The sequence below is a fragment of the Planococcus citri genome, chromosome 2 (genome assembly GCF_950023065.1).
Source record: "Planococcus citri chromosome 2, ihPlaCitr1.1, whole genome shotgun sequence".
Taxonomy (NCBI): Eukaryota; Metazoa; Arthropoda; class Insecta; order Hemiptera; family Pseudococcidae; genus Planococcus; species Planococcus citri.
In genome coordinates, this window is record NC_088678.1 from 25065524 (window position 1) to 25087905 (window position 22382).

General features: G+C 33.7%; 3 protein-coding genes and 1 long non-coding RNA gene across 6 annotated transcripts in view; 2 read left to right on the forward strand and 2 right to left on the reverse strand.

Annotated features, from left to right (window-relative positions):
• Nucleotides 1-881, forward strand: part of LOC135835151 (uncharacterized) — a 44916-nt gene extending 44035 nt beyond the window's left edge. The window contains exons 3-4 of the long non-coding RNA XR_010556828.1: nucleotides 193-420; nucleotides 732-881. This is a non-coding gene — a long non-coding RNA (uncharacterized LOC135835151). The remainder of the gene's footprint in view (nucleotides 1-192; nucleotides 421-731) is intronic.
• LOC135835149 (uncharacterized) lies at nucleotides 74-3881 on the reverse strand. The gene is made up of 4 exons (XM_065349292.1): nucleotides 3543-3881; nucleotides 2002-2618; nucleotides 946-1201; nucleotides 74-382 (listed from the first exon to the last, which is right to left on the reverse strand). The coding sequence occupies exons 1-4, from the start codon at nucleotides 3549-3551 to the stop codon at nucleotides 275-277; spliced, it is 990 nt and encodes a 329-aa protein (XP_065205364.1). The 5' UTR covers nucleotides 3552-3881; the 3' UTR covers nucleotides 74-274.
• Nucleotides 1080-22155, forward strand: LOC135835148 (speckle-type POZ protein-like). 3 transcript variants are annotated; one of them, XM_065349290.1, is made up of 4 exons: nucleotides 1080-1220; nucleotides 14938-15096; nucleotides 17812-17914; nucleotides 20435-22155. In XM_065349290.1, the coding sequence occupies exon 4, from the start codon at nucleotides 20607-20609 to the stop codon at nucleotides 21690-21692; it is 1086 nt and encodes a 361-aa protein (XP_065205362.1). In that variant the 5' UTR covers nucleotides 1080-1220; nucleotides 14938-15096; nucleotides 17812-17914; nucleotides 20435-20606; the 3' UTR covers nucleotides 21693-22155. The 3 variants fall into 3 exon arrangements, with proteins under 3 accessions (XP_065205362.1, XP_065205361.1, XP_065205363.1); XM_065349289.1 differs by lacking the exons at nucleotides 1080-1220; nucleotides 14938-15096; nucleotides 17812-17914 and adding an exon at nucleotides 19641-20196; XM_065349291.1 differs by lacking the exons at nucleotides 1080-1220; nucleotides 14938-15096; nucleotides 17812-17914 and adding an exon at nucleotides 20193-20309.
• LOC135835147 (uncharacterized) lies at nucleotides 11878-14442 on the reverse strand. Its single transcript, XM_065349288.1, has 3 exons — nucleotides 14181-14442; nucleotides 13010-13740; nucleotides 11878-12629 (listed from the first exon to the last, which is right to left on the reverse strand). The coding sequence occupies exons 1-3, from the start codon at nucleotides 14193-14195 to the stop codon at nucleotides 12203-12205; spliced, it is 1173 nt and encodes a 390-aa protein (XP_065205360.1). The 5' UTR covers nucleotides 14196-14442; the 3' UTR covers nucleotides 11878-12202.
• Nucleotides 22156-22382: the final 227 nt, after the last annotated feature.

The following is a 22382-nucleotide window of genomic DNA, read 5'->3' on the forward strand; positions in this document are numbered from 1 at the left end:
TTTTCTAAAATATCAATGACTTTGAAAAACTTGATTCAAAATACACATTTTCACACGAATACACGATACTAAATTACAAACAACAAACATTTTGTATTAATTTTCGTGGAAAAAGAAAACTAATAAATATGCAGTAGGTAGGTACCTAATGATAATCCATATACCTAATGAAATAAATTTTTTCCTGCGCAGGAAATTCCACCACAATGCAGCTGTTCAGTCTTAAAATTTTGGTATTCCATCGGATATGCTATTTACTCGATTTCAAGCTGATTTACGCGAACGTTGGATAATTTTGTGGGTAATTGTCCGAAATAGAATTGGTTTCTTCGGCAGACCCTGGCCTGGTTTTACCGTATTTCGCATCTTTGGCTTCCGCTTCCTAGAAGATGAAACATTTTTATTAATGAGGTTTTTAAGGTACCTATAATTACTATAAGTAACTACATAGAAATGTGCATGCATAGGTATAAATAAGAATATACAACGAGTTTGAGACGATGAACGATATCTTCTAATTTATTATTGCGAAACCTTGGTATGTACTTATATTTTGTATAGAACAGAGCCGGAGTATAAATGTTCTCGAACAAGAATATATAAATCAAACGTAACTAGATTACCGATTGTTAATACACGTACTTAATTGTATTTTAAACGATGAGCAATAACAATAGCATAATCGTCGACTCGTTAATTTTCAAATAGAATTATTCTGATCTGTATTATAGGCCTATAAGCGTACCCTATTGGAGTATTGGTACATGCATTGTACTAAATCAAATTGATGTATTGAGATTGCTTTGTATTGCGGTGTATTCGATAAGAGAAGATTATACAATGTTGGAAGTGATGATTAAGATGTTCTTGAAGAATATCAAGTAGGTATAAATAACTTCGCTATTTAATATTATGCTTAGGTATGTATGTGTGATGATAACGTACTTGTTGTTGTCTTATTCCTTCGTAGATGGTTTCCAATGCTTTTCTGATTTCTTCTGGAATAGGTGGTGGTGTTGGAATGTGAGATCCTTCGACTCTGAATCCTCCTTCGTCGGCTGTGTAAGATGTGGTGATGACTGTTCCATCGGGAGCTGTGTAAGAATAAGTTCCTTGTTGGACTAAAGCTTCTTGGTCTTTGACTCCGATATTTTTGATGAATCCGGATTCCTCAGCTACGATGTTGTTTCCGGTTTCGTAACTGAAAATTGAACAGAGAGGTAATTATTTTATTAGTGTTTTTTTTTCTTACATCAGAAGTATTTTTGAGTCTTTAATTTTTAATTTATTTTAAAATTGGCCCCTGCGGTTGGTTTTATATGCAACTATTGTCACTTCCAAGTTGATCGAGCTGTCTAATGAGATTCGAATGGCGGTGTTGTTATTTTGGTAATTTATTCATCATTCTGAAGGAAGACTTGAACAATTCGTGGATTTAGTTTTCAGAAGAAAAAAAAAGAGTTTTCAAGTACCTGTCTAGTTTTATTAGAGGATTTATTTCATTCTTGATCAATTTTGAATCAGGAAGTTTATTTTTGAGACTGAAATTGATGTCTCATTTCGAACATGATCGATCATATAAAATCAAAAATTTATCGATTTTTGGAATTTGATTAATCGATTTCTGCTCATGATCGATTTTTGATCGGGATATCTGTTGAATAACTATTTTTGATAAATTCGGCAAAAAGTTGATCATTTTCGATTGATAGAATGATGGATGACCTTTCATTATTTTTATTTTGATGATCAATTGTGCTTTGATTAACCGAATTATCAATAATTTGTGTATCATTTTTTCGATCAATTTTTTCTTAATTAGATAATAATTAAATAATCGTGATAGTTCACTTTTCAGTTAGTCGAATAATTGAGTACCTGTTCTCGCTATTAATCCAATAATCGATAATATTTCAATTAACCAAATATTTTACAGCCCTTGCCAAAAACATCCCAACAATAGACTGTCCTTTTCAAATAACAATATCAAATAATCCATACCTGGTTTTATAACTGCCATCCAAAGACTGAGATTTATCGTACTTAATGATCGGAATAGGAGTACTGTATCTGCTATCTACATTTTTATATCTATCTTCTTGCGAAGGAGCAGCAGCAGCAGCAGCAGCCTGAATAGATTGCACTCTCAATAAAGGTCTACTATTATACTCTTCTTCTTGAGCTTGAGGAGCGACCGGAGCTGCAGTTTGTTGGAATTGAGGCTGAGTGAACAATGGTACTTGAGCTTGTGGCCTACTGTAAGCTTCATCTTGACGACTGATGAGTTGAGGTTGTTGTGGCTGAGGTCTGCTGTAAACTTCCTCTTGACGAGTGATCAATTGAGGTTCAGGCCTGGTGTATCGTTCCGGCTGAGGAGCAGCAGTTGGTAGAGGTTGAGGTACTGGTACCTTTTGAACTCTGGCAAATGGTCGAACTAATCTTTCCCGAGCTACTGGGACTCTTCTTTGAAACTGCGATGAGGGTTCTCTTTGGAACTGTGGGGGATTTTCGTCCAGTTGTGGGGTTTCTTGTTCTTCTAGTTGCCTTCTGTATGCATCCTCTTGGAATTGAGGCAGTGATAGAACACAAGGAGAAAGTATCAAGATCAAGGTGATTGCCTGTCGAATGAATTATACTAATTTAGAAAATAAATTGCATTTGGGCGTGTAATAAGTTGTATGAAATTATCAAGGTTGAATTTAAAAATAAGTAACGAGATGGTGCAACTTGAAGATCTTAATTTTTTCAAAATCAATGCATCGAGGATTAATTTCATGCCAAGTTCTTAGTGTTGATCGTTTCCATGGTTAGGGAAATTTTTCCATAATATTGAATACTTAATTTTGAGCAAAAAATATCTCGAGGCTGGTTTAATTGCCAGATTAAAATCTAGATATTTTATGAAATTTATACCATTAACGTATGTATGATTTTTTAAGTAGATAGGTAAGTATTTTTTTTCTGATATTTTTAGAAAACATTTCAATGATTGGATTTTGCAATTTTAGATTAGGAAAAAAAAGTAAATGACATTGTGGATAAATGTATAGGTGAATTTTTTTTCAATAATTTTGATTTCGATAAATACATTGACACTTTCCTATCAAGGACCAGCACCACTTAAGAAATAGAAAAAGGAAAAAGTTAATAGCCTGCACGTTTCAATTTATATTTTTTGCCTCCATTTCGATTAAAAAATATTTACTTGATTTTTTTTACTCGCCAAATTTGTCCGATTAACCTTGCTACCTAATTAAATACCCACTTGAAAATCGTATTAGACACCTTGGGTACTTTGTGAATTCTAAATTTAAACCATAAGAAAGAAAGCGTTTAAAAATTCCGAACGAAAGATGTTTTCAAGGCCAAACAAGACATCTCCGTCAAATGGCAAGATTTGTTGTCAACGAACGATCATCTTTCAACTTCACACATAAAAAAAAAGCAGACACGATCCCGTATTCCACATACCAATATTGTAAGCATAACGAATAGAGGTGTATAAAACATAAAGATAGAGACACATAGTAAACTACACGTACCGTATTCATCTTCCTATCTTCAGTCTGGACGAGAATATAGCGCGGCAACAATTCAAAGCGTTTGTGCGAGATAAAACAAAAGTAAGAGTTTTTATACGATCAAACATAATGCCCAATCATTTTGCATATTTATAATTCAGTTCAAGAAACGCGGACACGATACTATTACATGCAAATCATTGTAAACGAGTCCCATCATTAGTCATGAAATTTGTGATTCCATTCTCTTTTTTTATTCCCTCTTCATTCTGTTGCACATACACATGTACATATTAATCCGATGAAGATCCAATAACCATCCCACATGGTGCTATCCTACTTCCCGGTTTCGTAATCGAGTTTATACACCGTGCATCTTCTGCAGACTATATACCTACTACTTGCTAGATGAGAACGGTGACAAACACACCCAATTTCTTACCCAAGAGTGTGGACGACTGTCGACTGACTATATACGAGAGGTAATCTTAATCGCCCACCCAGTTTGGTAATTTTTAATTGACAAAACCACTTAGATAAAAAGATGATACCAGCTTTTCTAGGTGTATTTAGTTTGGTTCAACGAAACCGACAAGGAGGAAGTATCCGAGCGGATCAGCTAATAGAATTTGGTGGAAGCTGCGAGCCTATCAATCGTAAAGTTATTTTTCAACGTGCTTATGTAATAAGTGGCGCGCAGGATTAGATCTTTAATTTATCATAATTTTTTAGAAGATGAATTAATGTATATGGGCTGGCTTCCGAATTGAACCGAGTTTTTGTTTCTTATTTGGAATTTGGCGGAAGATGAGATGTTTATAAGAGAAGTGGAAGAATGTCAAAAATATGACAGAATTCGCATAACCCTGACATGACACAAAGAAAGGTGTCTCAACTGACAGAAAATTGTTGAGCCAGGTGGAGCTAAATTGAAAGAGCTTGCAAACGTACATCACAAAAGTTCTGGTACTCAAGTGTATTTTTCGATTTTTGGCAATTTTTTGAAAATCTTTGGTAGGTACAAAAATTGGAAAAATCAACATTTTACCAAGTTGGCCTAGAAAGCTGAAATTAGGTAGGTAAGTAGGTGGGTACCCTGATTTTGACCACCTTCCCTCCCTCCCTCCCCTTCCCCCGAATCGATTATAAACGTCTTAGAACCGTTTTGAGCAGTTGTAGAGTCTCCAACAAATTTTTGATAATTGAAATTTCCAAAAAAAATTTACCTATTTATTTTATAACTCAATTTCAACATTCTGCAGGGTCGATTGGAAGTGGTATTGAGCCATTCTGGATCCTCCAGCCATATTTTTAAAATTCCAGATTTTTTAAAAAGTGCCATAAAAACTGTCCACTGTCCAAATCAAATTTCGTGATGTACCTCACCGATTACTCCCATTTTTCCAAAATTGGTTTCTGCCTGTACAGAACCGTACCCTTATATTTTCCAAAGATTTCACAATTTTGAAATTTTGAAAAATTCACCTCGTGCCCTTCAACGAAAAAAAAATTTGAAGTTCAATTTATCCTCAATTTTGATGTGCCAAATCGACTGAAAATGGTTTTAGGCTTTTGGAGTCTCCAGCAATTTTTTGAGGATTTCAGTGTCCTAAAAAATTTCTTAAAATCTATCGAAATCAACTTCAGCGTAGGGTAAAGGGCCAGCTATTATCGATCTGTTTCCTAAATCCGACCCCCACCCTAAATCATCCAATAATGCCGAAGCTTTCGCGGAAAAAATTTATCTTATTTGTTTTTCACAGAAAAAGCGAATGAGATCAAAATCATCACTGTTTAAGTCAAAAGATGAAAAATTATGAGCAAAAAACAAAAATCAAAAAATATTCCGAAAAGGTGATATTCTGAACAATAATCATGTTCAATTGGTTTTTGGACAATGAAAGAGGTCATTTTCTCAGATCTTAAAAAATAGAAATATTATGTGGGGCCCTAATTGCGACCCTCTGTGAAAATTTAAAGTTTCAAAAATCCGCTGGAGGCTCCAGCAATTTTCAAAAAAGTCGCTGGAGGTCCTAAAATGACTTGAAATCCACCATAAGTCGTCTTCAGAGGGTGTTAAAATTGGAGTGTAGAGTAAATTTCAGCTTTCCATCTCCATTTGCGATGAAATTTTGTGAAAATTTAAAGTTTCAAAAATCTGCTGGAGGCTTCAGGAATTTTCAAAAAGTCGCTGGAGGCTACAAAACGACTTGAAATTCACCTGCAGTACTTCGTAGCGTATTGAAATTAGTTTTTAGAATAAATTTTAGCTTTACAACTCCAATTTGATGGAATTTTGTGGGAATTTCGAGTTTCAAAAATCTGCTGGAGGCTCCAGAACTGCTCAAAACGGTTTGAAACAGTTTCCAATTGATTTGGCATGTCGAAAATAGGGTATATCCCAAATTTCAGCTTTCTTGGTTAATTTGGTAAAATTTTGATTTTTTCCTTCATTTTTGGCCTAAATTCGATTTTCAAAAATTCACCAAAAATCGAAAAACGCACTTTAGCACTTGAAATTTTGACAGGTGTTGAATGTCAGCATGATCTTTCGATCTACCTTTGTAAAGTTTGAAAAATTTCGTGCAAGTCCTATGTTAAAACGCAAAATCTGCGATTTCGGCTGACCTGTCAATCAAAATGGCCGCCATTTTGTAAGTAGGGCCAACTTTTTTTTGGGCAAGTTTGCTTTAAAATGCCCCCTTTAAGAAAAAAGCTGTCCCGGAGGATCGGCGGTGGGGGGGTGCAATTACTCCTATTGTCATATGCCGGACTATGTGGCATTTTTTGAAAATCTGGTACAATTTTAGCTTTTCAACTTCATTGGGTAAATTTTTTTGGAAATTTCAAGTATGTATCAAAAATTTGTTGGAGGCTTCAGAACTAAGTACATAATATTATTTAAAAGCTTTCTACGTCGATTTGGTAAAGTTGAAATTTTTTCTTCTATGATGTCTCATAAATTTGATTTTCAAAATTTTTCCAAAAATGGATAAATGCACTTTAGCATTCGAAATTTGGCTTAGTAATGTATTTTTGAATGCTTATCCAATTTGGCTTTGATGTGGTTTGAAAATTTTTCCCCCAGTTGGAATCGCAGAACCTCTCATTGTGACTTGTGAGATCAGATCATTTTTACCACTAACTTATTGCTTCTTTTGTATGTTGAAAAGCACAAAGAGGGTATCTAACTCAAAAACTGAGTTCAAACTGGTAAAAATCCATGCAAGTTATTTTTATTTTGAAAGTTTTTTCTATTATTTTTTTATTTTTTTGAAATTTTGGACCTTACTTAAGTAACTTGAGAAAACGAACATTGCGAAATGAATTTTTTACACGATCCTTCTGAAAATTTCTGTACGTTGAACGAGTATCCTAAATACGAGTAACCTATTTTTTTCCGAAAAGGCCATGACCCCCTCCCCTCTTTCCCAAAGAAAAAGAAAATGTTTAATTATAAGATGGGAAAAATATGAGGCACTTCCAGATGTTTCATCAAAAATGATGAAGTAATCCTGTACAAATTTTTCCTCTAAAGGAAATCATATCTGGTACCTATTCATTCCCAAGTCGTAAATGCAATTGCATAATTTTGAAAACTCCGCTGTTCTAGCATCCGTTAATACCTTACATACAATAAAACAATTCTCAAATCTTTAACCGGTTAATGACTTTGTAACATGACGTAGGTTTTATGCTTTCAAATTAATCCCCCAGTCATCGTGGGCTTCGCATTCTCAAATTACAGTAACACAAACACTACCTAATACTTTTATCGAAAAAATCATCCTACTATTGAACTAACTGAATCTTAAATACTTCGGGTTGGTTCATCGTCTTCATCAACATAATAATTATGCAATAAAAAACGACTCATTCGGATTACATTGATTCAATATTTGTTCATCATTGCATATTGTAAAGTTCACTTGAGTTTAATCATCATTGGAAAATATCTAGCCAGGTAGAGGTAGGGTACCGTTTTTCATATACTCGCAGATACCGATAGGTAGATGATACCTATTTGTAACGATCACGATCAAGAAACGGTAGTCATCTACTGTAGATGAAACGAGTAGAAACATTTACAAAACCATCGAGTAGGTACTTCACCGCAATAGTACCGTTTTATTTTTCGACGATGAAAAAATAAATTGCATTAGCATTTTAATATATTTTTGTAGAAACAAAAATAAACCAATGGAGAGTATTTATGTGCAACTACGAGTATATCTAGAACTTTTATAGTGCCGGTTTGCACTTTGCAGTAGCAAAGTTGTCTATAGGTCAAGGTGGACAACGTGATCTTCTTTGAACATCTTCGGAACAGTCTAGTAAATAATTGACGTCCTCTCAGCTCAGCTTCAACTTGCCGCGAACTTATGTAACGAGAGATGGAGATAGTTTAACGATGCGTAAGTACGAGATACAGACGATCTTTACTTGGGAGGATAGAATATGTAGATATTTAAACGAAGACATCTGTATCGATGATAGGACATAATTGAAGCTCGTCTGTGACAGCAGAATGGCCGCGTGCGGTGATGAATTTATTCCGTTAGTAAATAAAAATAAATGCACTCATCTAATAAGTTATATGGTTATAATCTGTAATACAAATCGAACGAGTTTATTGAGATATACTTCGTTCAATAGGCGATAAGTACCAAGTGGAATCTGAAACCATTCTACAATTTCGAAAAATCAGAAACAAAAAAATGTTCAAGATTACTCATTTTAGTCTATTTTTAAGAAGAAAACAAAAAAAAACTTGATATGGCTGTTTGGTTTTTTGAAAGTAGATACCTACTAACCTATAGTACCTAGACAGTCCATTTTATTACAGCCTTCAGTCACAGAAATTTCACACATACCTACCTACAATCACATTCTGTTTAAAATCTAAAATATGGTAGGCTAGGTACCAGTATTTTAAACAAAGGACACATAACTAATTTTTTAATAATACCCATTTGATGAAGGGTTTAATGGAAGGTTTGATATATCAATCAAACTTGAAATACCTATACTTTAACGAGGATGAATTTATACTGACGTATTGTATGTACTTTGGTAAGAAGGAAGTTTGAACAAAAACTCATCAAATACATTATAGTGAAGTGCAATTATCATCGTGAAACCATTTCCCATTATCGTCATCTTTACTTTTACGTAGGTAGGTATATATTTATTTTTGAATCGTATAGAGGTACCTATAGATCCAAGCAGTATGCAATATACCACCAGCCCCAAGCCATTATTTCCGGTGTTCAAGTGCATTTTTCAACTGCTGGTGAATTTTTGAAAATCAATCTTGGGCCCAAAATGGAAAAAAATTAAAATCTCACCATCAAATTGTCTTGAAAAGCTGAAATTTGGTATATACCTGCCTACTTTATTCAGACACCACCAAATTGATTTGAAATGATTTCGAACCGTTTTGGGGGCTCAAGTAGAATTTTGGAAATTTCAGTTTTCTAAAAAATGGAAGAGGAATTGTGACTTTTTCAAATTTTCAATTATGAAATCGCTAGACAATAATATGGATCTGAACTGACAGACGCCGATTTTGGAAATCTGATGGGAAATCGATCAAGTGGGTCACTACCAAGCACCAACCGTGAGCATACGTGCTAAATGTGGTTATAAAGTTGATTTGGATAGATTCTACGACATTTTTTGGAAAACTGGATTTTCAAAAAAGCTGTGGAGTTTTCAAAACAGCTTGAAACTACCTGCAATAAAATCAAAAATAGGGTATTAAAAACTTAATTTCAACTTTTTTCGTCAAACGGAAGAGAAACTATGAATTTTTCAAATTTTCAATTTTACTCGTACCTATAGATATGAAATTGCTGGACACATGTGATTTCGAACTGGTAGACGTCGATTTTGGAAAAATGGCGTGTAATTGGTCACATTGACAAGCACAAACTGCAAACATACGTGCTGGAGTTGATTTGTACAGATTCTTTGAATTTTTTGGAAAACTGGAATTTTCGAAATACTACCTATATACTGGAGCCTTTTCATAACGCTTCGAAACTACTGCCAGCCGACTCTGCACATTGCAAAAACGGTACATTGTGCAATTCAGCTTTCTATCTTCATTTTGTGAAATTCTGTTAAAATTTCGAGTTTCAAAAATCTGCTGGGGGCTCCAGAACTGCTCAAAACGGCTGGAAACCGTTTCCAATCGATTTTGTGGGTCTTAAATAGGTAGGGTGTATATCAAATTTCAGCTTTCTCGGTAAATTTGACGGAATTTTGATTTTTTTAAATTTGGGCCCAAATTTGATTTTTTTAAATTCACCAAAAGTCGAAAAATGAACTTATAAGCTCCTAAAATTTTGGCTGGTGGAATATGTTTGCATGCTCTTTCGATCTATAGCTTTGTATGGTTCAACAATTTTTCTGCCAGTTGAAATACCTCCCTTGTTAAATAAAAAAATATACTCGTAGCTCTGGAGTCGTTTCTGGAAAGGAATCGATACGGGTGCGCAAAGAAAAGTTTTTTCGCTCTATATAGCTTCTACCCTAACTTGCTTTGGGAAAATTAAAGGAAAATGATCCATTTTCAACAGATAGAATTTGAGATTTTACGTCGATCTAGGTCATTTTCATAAAAATCCAAGACCACTGGGTTCTGCACAAAAAATTTTCTAAAATTTTTGCATTAATCAAGCATTTCGAAACATCGAAAACCATCATCTCTGAATTTGGGGGCATATTTTGGAACGCAATGTTGCCAATTTTTGGTCATTGTTGCCAATTTAAAAAAAAAAAACAATGAAACGCGAGATTAATACTAAATAGTCAGCAAATTATCAATTATTTTTTTGCCTCTCCACAAGTAGGTAAATGCTTATTAAAAATGTAGCTAACGTAAGAGGTAGCGATACCATTTTACGTATATCTAATAACACAAGAAATATGTCTTTTTCAAAATAAAATTATGTAAAAAGTTTTGATAGGTGAAGTTGGCCCATTTGACCCCTATTTTTACGTCTCTGTTGAAAAAAATGAAAAACCCCTTTCACTCGATGAAATGAACTCCTCACAAAAAAATCAAAATTCGAAAAGATTCAAAAAATGAACGATTTTTTTTTTGTTGTGATTGTAATTTTTATCAACTTTTCCATGAAATACGTCAGAAAGAGGTCGAAATACTTAAGACAACTGAATAAATTTAAACTTTTTTTGATGTTTGAAATTGAAAATTGAATTTTTTTGAATTTTGATTTTTTTGTGAGGAGTTCATTTCATCGAGTGAAAGGGCTTTTTCAACTTTTTCAACTGATAGGTACGTAAGAATATGGGTCAAATGAGTCAACTTCACCAATCAAAACTTTTTTTGATGTTTTAAATCAAAAAATCGCATTTTTTCGCAAGCTTTCAATTTTTTTTTGTTCAGGATGAAATACGTTTCGAAACTTTTGGGGCTAATTTTTTCTACGAAAAAAAGTGGCAATACTGATTTTTATGATATCACCAAAAAGCCTTTCAAAACCCCTAACTATGAGAAAAAGTTCCATTTTGGTAGGTATCGCGGTTATTGAGTACTCAACTGCTGAAATGGATGATATCTTAGGATCACTGAAAACTTTGACACCCCATGGCTGCCTTTAAAAATGGGCTAGAGGGCTGCGATTTGCGCCATTGGTCATTCCTTCGGAAGGTATTTCCCCAGGAAAAATGTCAAAAAACGTGGAATGACCCCTCTGTGACATGCGCTGCTGAAGATTTTGACTTCCCAGCATTAAAACTTTTTAAACCAGACTTCAAAAAAACCTTTTCTTGTATACTTTTCTTCGTTTTTGCATCATTCTTACCTCTGTCGGAGTTCGAAATAATCGCTCTTGATTCAAAGACTTCATGTCAGGTGGTCTTTTTGTACAACCTTTCATTTTGAAAACATTTTTCAAAAAAATAAAAAAAAAGGCTCGACTCGTCAACATTTTAAAATAAAAAATTCGTTTACGCCTAGTTGAATTTTTTCGGTGTTAAGGATCTATTTTTTTTCTGAGGATTATAAAAATTAATTTTATTTTACTTACCTAGGTACTTACCTACATTTTGGCAAAATATTGTGTTATTATCAATTTTTAAGATCTTTCTCCAATTTTTAAATTCGGATTTTTCGGTCTCAATTTTTTTAAACTTGATTTTAAGGTTTACGTAGGAAAAGGAATGTATCTTTTTCTTGATCTATTCAAATACGAGGTGCTTATGCATGCTAGATTTTTTTGAATTGGAGCCAAAATGTGGGAATAAGTCTTTTCCATTTCCTCGTCATTTGCTCAACTAACCAAAACCTATTTGTATCTGATACGGTTGAAAAAAGAAAAAAAATTACTATTTTCAATAAATTAATTTATTTTACATTTGTTTACACAAGTAAAAGTAAAAAATTACAAAGTAGGTTTAGGTACCTATTATTAATTAAAAGCAATCATAATGAAATCAATTTAGGTAGATATTCTTGTTTTTATTTGTACGATTTAGTTTTGAATTGACTAGGATGGTTGTTTGTACCATGTTCATATGTATCTAGGTTTGATATAGTGGTGCATAGAAAATAAAATAACTTTCAAAATATTGAAGAAAATATATAGACAATAGACATACTCTTGCGAAGACTAGAAAAACAAATTTGCAACTGCTAGAATTACACCTATTACCTAGTTTAAATTTTCTGTCGTAGATATAACTTCTTCATCGTCAGATTGTTGCGTAGTCGGTACCAAAATTAAATCAGAAAATCGTTCGTCGTCGTCTTCGTCTTCATCTTCGTCGGATTGATCAACGTTAAAAATTCCACTACTACTGTCAGTAGTGCTATTGAGATGATATGGAACATACGTAGGAACTAGATTCACATTTTGGTCTTCGTTTTCGTCATCAAGGTTCGATTGGTCGTCGAAAGAAGGTATATCTAAATGGAAGATAGTCGGCTCGCTATCTCGATAGTTGTTTTCGTCTGTTTTGTAAACAATATTTACTGGTTTGCCATCTTCGGTAAATATCGAGTACGAACCTTCTAATACAAGTTTGCCATTCTTCTTGTAACCGTGTACTTTGGCCGATAAGCCGTTACGAAGTTCGAATCTATGGATGAGAAATGTCAATGCAAATGCCCATGGCTTAGTTTTATATTTATTTAGTCGTATTTTTTTTTAAACTACAGACTTGGGTATAGACAGTGTTCTGTTGTCGGTAGGACGAATTCAAACGGTAAAAGTGGTACCATATTATTGGATGAGTCGAGAGAATATAACAACGCCTCCAGGCCAAATATACTAATGATAGGTACTTTTAAGAAGATTGAATGATCGTTCAATCACGTAACCGTTGTGGTTCATTTCCATAATTTCCACGAGTCGAATAAGTTGCCGAATACGAAGCCAGAGAAGGCGCAACAACGGTTGTGGATTTAATTTCGAGTAATAAGAAGACGACAGCTAGAGGAATTACGAGCAGATACTCACCCCAATTTGAAACTTCCATCTTCTTCGTTATAAGCTTGATACTCGGAAATTGAACCGGTTATCGAATGACCACCTTCTTCTGCATCGTCTGCAGCTTCGATGACACGATTATTCGTACTGAGACTGGGAATCACATTATGACGCGATCGTGGCCAAGATGGTCGAGGAGGGTAGATCCAAGCAGGAGTACCTGTCGGGCCAGACCCCACAGTGCTGGGGTATTTCGGCTGCCAAACTGTACCCTGAGTGCCCTGAGAGGATGATGGGAAAAACGAAGGTTTGGGTGGATTAGGAGGCCATCTAGACGAAGGATAAATGCTATTAGGGGTTGTAAAAGTACGAGGTGGTTGATACGTAGTCGATGAAGTTGACCAAAACGTTGGAGTATTATTGAACGAAAACGATGGGAAAATAGGAGATGGGAAGTTTAATGGTTTTTTCGATGTCCAAGAATAAACAGGAGGTACTTTGGTCGTCAAGAAGGGTTTTTTGCTACTCGATGGTGGTTTCGTCGGATACTGGGTCGGTGGAGTGTACGGTTCTTTAGACGGATACGTTGGAATTTTCGGCGTTGTCGTTGGTTTACGATTTGGTTTCACTGGTGTGTAAGTTTTGGGTTTTTTCGTTACGAATCTCGGATCGAATATTTCCACATCTGGTGAGATTTTCGTACCGTAGTAAGGTGCTTGTGGTGGTACTGCATCGATGGTGTAGATAAACAGGCAGAAGATCTGGAAAACAGATTGCACACTGGTTATTTGAGAATCATGAGAAAAAATTAATTGGAGGTGATCCAAAATTGCATTACCAAATTTAAAAACCGAGTGCATTTTTTTCACCAATAATGGGCACCTAATCAGTCATTTTATCGATTAAAGGAAAGAAGTAATAAAAATTGGCGAATGCGAAAGTAGGTAATGAGATTAAAGACGAAAAATAGGTAATTATCTGGGTGTGTTTTAGTTACCCCCATATTCGAGAAAATTGTCAACTAATTAGGTATTCAGCTACAGATTCTCGTGAGAACAAAAAAAAATCACTCATATCGAATGTTGGCGCCAATTAAATAAATAAATTTTTTTGAATACACATCTATGACTTTTTCACTTTTAGTTTTTTTTATTTTAAATAAACGTACGATAATTAACGAGATGAGAGAGAAAAAACTCACCAAAATTTTATACATGATGATCTCGCGACGAAGCACAGCACACAAATCTCGTACACACCGCGCAGGAAGAAAATTTACTCGCGAATGAACTGACGTAAATGTACATAGAATTTTATCCGTCACTCGTATAGGTACAGCTATCTTGATTTATAAAGTCTTTTCAAACCATCATAAGTGTTCTTTTAGGTATACCGATAAATCTAAACAAATCAATCTCACGAGATGTAATCGTAGGATAAACTGTTGGAAATTGACCAATGAAACTCGTTTTATATTTATACAGGAAGTGGAGTATACATTGTTTATCATTTGAGTACCTACCTAAAGAAGAAAAAAAAAGGTGAATCAGTAAAAAATTGAATTTTTAAAACGTGTAAGCACGGTTCATTAATCTATAGGGGAATTCAAACCACAATGCTCTGAAAAAAGAGTGTATTTCCAGGTACTCGTATTTGTTTATGTGCATTAATTTTTTCTCTCTTTTTTGCAGTAAACAGCGGTGTATTTATCACGAAGTAAAATTCTAAACGTTGTGCATATCACTGATCTAAGTAGTGATCATTTTGCTAAAACGCATTTGAAAAACGTCAATAATAATTGCACACGAGTTGAATAGAACTTTTATATTAGGTAGTACATATGTAGGTACTCGTAAAATGCGCATAGTTAATGTTAATTGTGTATTTACTACGCTTGTTTACCATCGTATAATTCGTATAAATTATAGTTTAAAAATCGAATTTATTGTGTTTTTTAGCGTCATGGAAAACGTGTGGATTGAAGTCGTATTGGCGTTTCATTGGGGGAGAAAAGGAACAAAACATGGAACTGCTCATCTGCTGCAAAATATTTCGAAGAAATGAGAATGGATTGTCTTTGCTGTTTCATTATTCGTGTACCTAGTTAAAAATTGGAGGTATTATGTAAATTGAATGGTTATTTGATCATAGGTGCATTATAGTTTTGTTTGATGACACTTTTGAGATAATATGCTGTCTTGGTGAGGAAATCGAAATGGGGAATTTTATTGTGGTCGAATATTGATATTTTATGAAACAAAAATTGTGATTCATCAACTCTCCATAAAGTACCGTCTACCTATCATTTTGAGATGAGTTGACCGTTTTTTTTTAGAAAGTACACGTGCTCATTAACCTTTCAATTTTCATAGAATTACCTACATTAGGTAGTGATGAAAAAGGCATTGTTTAGTGTTGATGGTGTTCGTTGTTGCACTCACGTTGATGTAGAACTGTAGAAGTGAGTTTTCTTACACGCCTTCACAGGAACTTGAATTCGTCATCATAATGGGCTTGAAGGAAGGAAGAAGAGAAAGACGTGTCGAATTGTCGAAATATAATTTGCATAAGTGTTTTATAGCAGCCAGGTAAAAAAAAAAAGTGTCGTGGGTTAAATTGATCGAAAAAACATTGCAAAAATTGGTGATTTTTTGGATCAGTTCTCAAACTCTCCTCAATTTTGGAAAAAGCTCATTATTTTGGAAGCATTTTTTTTTCAATTTCATGAAAATGAACCATGAAAGTAGGTAAGACGAATTTCTGCTTTTCTAGGAAGTGTATGAAAAATTATATGTATTTTTTATTTTATCTAAAGAGGAGGCAATTTTTCGAGAAAATCAAAAATAGGTACCAAAAAAAATTTTAAATTCATTGAAAATGAACTCGTTTGATGAAACCAGTAAAAGCTGAACTCTGCATCGTCTTTTCCAAAAATTGATTTTAAAAAACACAATACATGTACCTATTAATTATATTTCTCAATAAAGTGACTCCCCTAAGAACAAACAAACAAAAGTCGAAGGATTTAGACCAAACTTGGTGAACACCTTCATTTTGAATTGAAGATACCTACCCAGAAAAAATGTTAGCAATTTACACCCAAAAAAACACTCACGCATTTAGCGTGAGAAAACCTACTTTTCTCTAAATAAAAATATTTTACGAACAAATTGATTCGTTTTTTTTTGATCTTGTACAGCAAATTGATCTGTTTACAATCGAATAGAATCATTTACGAACGATTGGCGATTGAACAAATTGAATGATTTCTAGGTGAATCATTCGCGAACGAGTTGATTAATAGTTACTGAATCATTCGCGAACGAATTGGTTCGTATAAGTGACTCGTTCACGAACGAATCGATTCATTTACTCAATTTTTGATGAATCATTCCTCATTCGCGAACGAATAGATTCGTATAAGTGACTCGTTCGCGAACGAATCGATTTATTTACTCAATTTTTGATGAATCATGAATCATTCGCGAACAAATTGAATAATTTTTAGTGAATCATTCGCGGACGAATTGATTCGTATAAGTGACTCGTTCGCGAACGAATCGATTCATTCACTCAATTTTTGGTGAATCATTCATTCATGAACGAATTCAATTATTTTTTGTGAATCATTCGCGAACGAATTGATTCACAAATAATGAATCATTGGCGAACGAATCGATTCATATGATTAATTTTTGGTAAATCATTCACGAACGAATTTATAAATTATTGTTAGTAAATCATTACCGAACGAATATTGTTGATGAATTATTCGCGAATGACTCAATTCATTGAATTATTTTTGGTGAATCATTCGCGAACGACTCGATTTATTCAATTTATTTTTGGTGAATTGTTCGCGAACGAATTGACGAACCTATTGATCAATTGTCAATGAATCATTCATTGTAATAATTTTTCGTGAATCATTCGCGAACGAATTGACGAACAAATAAATCAATTGTTAATAAATCATTCGTGAATGAATCTAATCATTTAATTAAAAAAGTCAAAAGTCGGTAAAAATTATCAAATTTTTGAAATTTTAGAACATATTTTCAAAACACAAATTCACCCGAAAATAAGCGTCGCTCGGGCCTTTTTTTCTTAAAAACAGGTTATGTAGTCACGTTTTTTTTTTCGAAAATGCTCTCTCTTTTTGTACCCATATCTCCTCTCCAGAACAGCTCGACTTGAAGCTATTTTTTGTGTAACTTTCAATCGGCTCAAAAATATATCCACCGAGTTTGAACAAAATCCCTGATTTTTTTTACGCCATTCATCCTAACAAGGGACGTTTTTGAGCTGACACTCCACGATTTGAATTAATGCAAGCGAAGTTGATCAAAAGAGCATGTCTTAAGTCGTCTTAAGACCCCCGTAACCAAAATTTTAAATCCTGGAGTTCATTTTTGAATTTTTGGAAAAATTTTGAAAATGTAAAAAAAAATAAAAAAAAAACACTATTTTAAGAGAAATTTTAAAACTTTTTCGTGAAAGATGATTATTTTTTTTAAATAAGAAAATTAACAAATGTGAATAACTCCTTCAGTTAAACTTCCACAAATCGAAACCACTAATTTTGGGTAATTCTCAATTCTGGGACCTTCTCTAGTTATTTATTAATTTTCTCCGGGAATTTCAAATCCCTTTGGAGGGGCCAAAAATGAGCTTTTTAGAATAATAATAGATAAATTATAAATGCTACAGAATCATTGTAGTTATAATAATTTTTTGTGTACTGTAGTTTATAAAAAATTCGCGAATTAAATAAATTTTATTGTTATTTATCCATAATGGTTCGAAGTTATCATGATCAAATTTTCTTACAGATGAGAATTCGAGTCATAAAATAAGACGACGATTTCAATCGAATTATTCTGGTATGATGATTTTAATTCGCAAGTACGCGTATGATGGTTTAATACTTATTAGGTACTTACCTACTCATTTCCTTTTCCTTTTTTTTGTTGCCAAATTCAAGATAGCTAATCTATTACTCGTACGTATGTACAGTTTCTCTAAAATTACCACCAATTACTTACCCACTTCACACATCAAAATTTGAAGTGATGTGATTCTTCAGGTGCTGATAATGAATGAAATCATACGGGTAAATTTCATTTGTAATAATTGTACTACAAGGTCATTTGGTGGTTCCTGTTTATTAATATTCGGCAAGTCTATCCCACATCCACCAATTATATTTTTTCTTTTGAATTTATCTCAATAGTAAGCACATTATTAAGTTATTTCATTAAATTCAGGTGCATAGGTATCATATGTACCAAAGAATCGATCATGATGAGAAATATTAAGTATTAGACAATTTTTATTTAGTTTTTCATGTGACGATGAGAAATTCTCATTATTTTTAAAGGCATTTTTTGAACGAGTTTCGAACTTATTTTTACATATTTATTTTTTTTTATTCAAAATGATTTTTACTAAATATACTTATTCGGTGCTAATTATTGAGATTGAAATCAAATCATTGAACCACTAATTGAGGAGCTTGGAATCAAAACTCACTTTTGCCACCAAAAATCGATATGCGTTTTTTTGCGGATTCGGATACTTCTTCACTTTCTCTATCACCCTACAGAATCCATTTTTCCGAATTCGGCCCCAGTTCTTCACAATTTCGTGTTAAAAAGTGCCCTTGGAGTCAAAACTCACTTTTGCCAAAGCTATAAAAAAAAACTGTATTTTCAAGGTCGCATGGCAGTCTACAAAGCCAAAATGATTCAATTGCAACTTCGGAAGCATTTTCTGATAGTGAAAATAGCGAAAATGGTAGTTTTGAATTTGGAAGTTATGCAACTGAGGAGGTAAAAAATTGGATGTATTGAGCGCTCAAAACTTTTAAAGCTCTATGGAGGCGGAACAAAATACTCTACAGAAAAATGTAGTCGAGGAAAATTGTAGAGAATTAAATTTCCAATCGACGTAATGTCGTTAGTTTTTTTCTAGGGTGCTTAGTTTTCTATATATTTGCAAAAGAAAGTATAATTTTTGGAAAAATTCAGCGCTCAAAACTTTTAAAGCTGTCTGGAGACGGAACGAAGCATTCTACAGAAAAATTAAATCGAGGAAAATTGTAGAGAATTAAATTTCCAATCGACATAATGTCGTTATAGTTTTTTTCTAGGAGGCTTATTTTTCGATATATTTGCAAAAAAAAGTAAAATTACCCCACCTTGGAATCAAAACTCACTTTTGCCAAACTTGAAAGCCATACTGCAACGATATGGCAACTTGAAAAAAAAATTTTCTCATGGAATCCTATTTAGTAGTCTTACTCAAGAGCTCGACACACTTTGCGACGTTTTTTTCATCAACGCACTAGGCGAAATCAGTTATTGTCGATTTTCTCGAAACTTTGTCCGATGGCAAAAGTGAGTTTTGATTCCAAGCTCCTCAATTTACATTTTCTAATTCCTATATTGAGATAGTTCATAGTGGAGTGGACACGAGTGGACATCAAAAACTCAAAAAGTCACGTAAAATGATTTTTTAAATGTGTGTAACGAAAAATAATAAATATTTTCTAAGCATTGACCTGAAAATCTGAAATTTTTTCCACGTCTTTTTGAAATCATTTGGGGAATCGGAATTGGGCCTTGCCTTTTTGAATTTTGATGGGCTTCATCAAAATTTTAAAAAAAATACATGTCATTAGCGTTTTATTATATATGTATTATGGTACCACTGGATGGTGTGTGGGTTGTGGGAATTTGTAAAGCTCTTTAATACAAGTATGGAAATAGAGTATGCTCTTAAGAAAGTCATAGCATTTTACGTATGTGTTACGTACTGCGCATGGCAGGTTGGTGTCGTCACGCGGTGGAGGTGGGCGGAGCAACCATTGCGGTGCAACGTTGTACGTGAACAGCTGATTTGATGCTTGCTCGCGCACTGCGCAGTACGTAAAACTTACGTAAAATCCTATGACTTTCTTAAGAGTATAATCTATTTCCATACTTGTATTAAAGAGCTTTAGGAATTTGCACGTGAAGCAAGGAGAAGTTTGTCTTCTGACGTGTAATCACTGATGAACTGATAAGCGAAATGGTAGATTTTTCGGGATTTTTTGCTTGTAATTCTGTAATCCAAGTCTAATTTTGGTTGTTCATTTTCTGAGAAGTGACTTTACTACTAAAATAAATTAAAACAAGAACAGTAGAGTAAATATCGGCGCATTCAACTTTCAAAAGGTACGATGTTTTTCAGATTGTTTTTTTTTTGTTCCCAGTCAAAGTGAATTCATGCAGCTGATGGTCATATGATATTAAATTTAATGCAAGGAAACTGCATACGATTAATCAATGTTAGCTCCGCACGTTTGAATGAGTCTTACTATATATTTATCTACCATATATGTAATGCTAATAGTACAAATAGGCTACCTATGTTATTAATTCGAGTTCAACCGTACGTTCCTTTTGATTTCAGAATTCAGTTTTATTGTTTTATTGAATGAAGTAGAAACAACTCAACAGAGAACGATTATCTAGTATCGCCGGTGCCCTCAGATTATTCATTAGAGCAGAATTACATGCTGTGAATTCAAACCTTCATTTTCACGACGAAACTACGATAAATTTACGAATTCATTCCGGCCAAAATGTCATCGAGTAATTGTGGCACGATTTGTACATTGTACAAAGAATGGGATACCACTAAAGTACACGTCGATGAAGCAAATCATGTATGGGTGATTGATAATTTTGATTTTCACGAAGCTGAAGGAGAAAGTTTGTTTTCTTCTGAATTCTCAGCGGTTGGAAATACTGAGATTAAATGGAAACTGCAGCTGAAACCAAATGGCGAAACGGATGCCAAAGATACAATTTCTCTCTACCTGACTCTTTGCAGTCCTAGGACTAAAAAAGTGTACGCGAAATTTAATACTTTCGTTACGGATTCCCAGTATAAGAAAGTATCTATTTCGAAGGGCCAGATGAATCAATACGAGCTTACAAATGGTAAGAATTCTAGTTGGGGCCGTAAAGAATTTCTGAAGAAAAACGACTATTTCAAACGTAACTATTTGATCGATAACACGTTGACGATCATATTTGAACTACGTTTTTCTACGGTACGCGATGCCATTAGTAACACATTACATCAGTGTAAAACAACTCAACTATACCCAAACGCCTCTCTTTGCGATCTTTCCGAAAACTTGGGACAATTACTGGAACACCGTGAATTGGCAGATGTCATACTTGCAGTAGATGGTCAAGAGTATCCAGCTCACAAGAATATTTTGTCTGCGCGATGTCCAGTATTTGCTGCTATGTTTAAACACAATATGAAAGAAAATGAGAAGAATCGAATTGATATCGAAGATATGAACGCAGAAATCGTCGGCGAATTTTTAAATTATGTTTATACTGGAAAATGTGAACATTTGAAAAATGTTGCGGAAGGTTTGCTGGCAGCTGCTGATAAATACGGTTTGAATCGGTTGAAAATGATTTGTGCTGAAGAACTTTACAAGACGTTATCTGTGGAAAATGCCGCGAATGTTTTGCTACTGGCGGATATGCATGGCGTTAAAGAACTGAAATCTGAATCGATCAAGTTTATCGTTGCTAACTTTATTGAAGTATTTAATTCCGCAGCTTGGAAAAACATCGTTCTTGTGCATTCTAATTTGGTGAATGAAGTATATGAAGCGTTATCACTACGTGCAGCATCCAATTGATGATTGAATTGAAAATTTATGATCTCATGGTAGCAGAAGTTTCATGTTCGCTGTACATTGAAGTTATAATTTTGATTAAAATTAATCAATTTCGTTGTATTTCTTAGTTTATTCCTCAACAGGCTATGTTCATGTTTTCTATTCTAAGTATCGATTGCTTATTACTTAATTTTATTTCATTTTTTTTTATTATTGCGTTTTTTTAGAACATTAAATTTAGATTTGTTTCGTCTCTGGTGGTTCTTTCAACTTGCCCGATGATGAAAATTAATGACAGGGTAGTGTAGAACCTAACAGTTGACTAAATGACTATAAATAATAAAGTAGGATACCTGCATTGTATGAGATCAAATACCTACTTACTTTTATTTCGAATTGTTTCTGTCATAAATCAAGAGAAAAATTTAGTCGTACGGAGATTTTAAATCTGTTGTAAAATACATACATGTTTCAAATAGAAAAACTATTCGTTTTACTTTTTTTCTAAAAAAAAAAAAACTTTTTTTCCAAACTATGCTTGTATTAGCCTATCTTCTCCTGAGTAAATTGTCAAAATTTCAATGAATCAATTTAGCTAGATCACAAGGTCAGGATAACGAATAATAAAATAAATACCTAATGAAAAATGATAAGTGATAACAAATAAAAAAAAAACTCACGCATTTAGCGTGATCGAGATGACCGACTTTT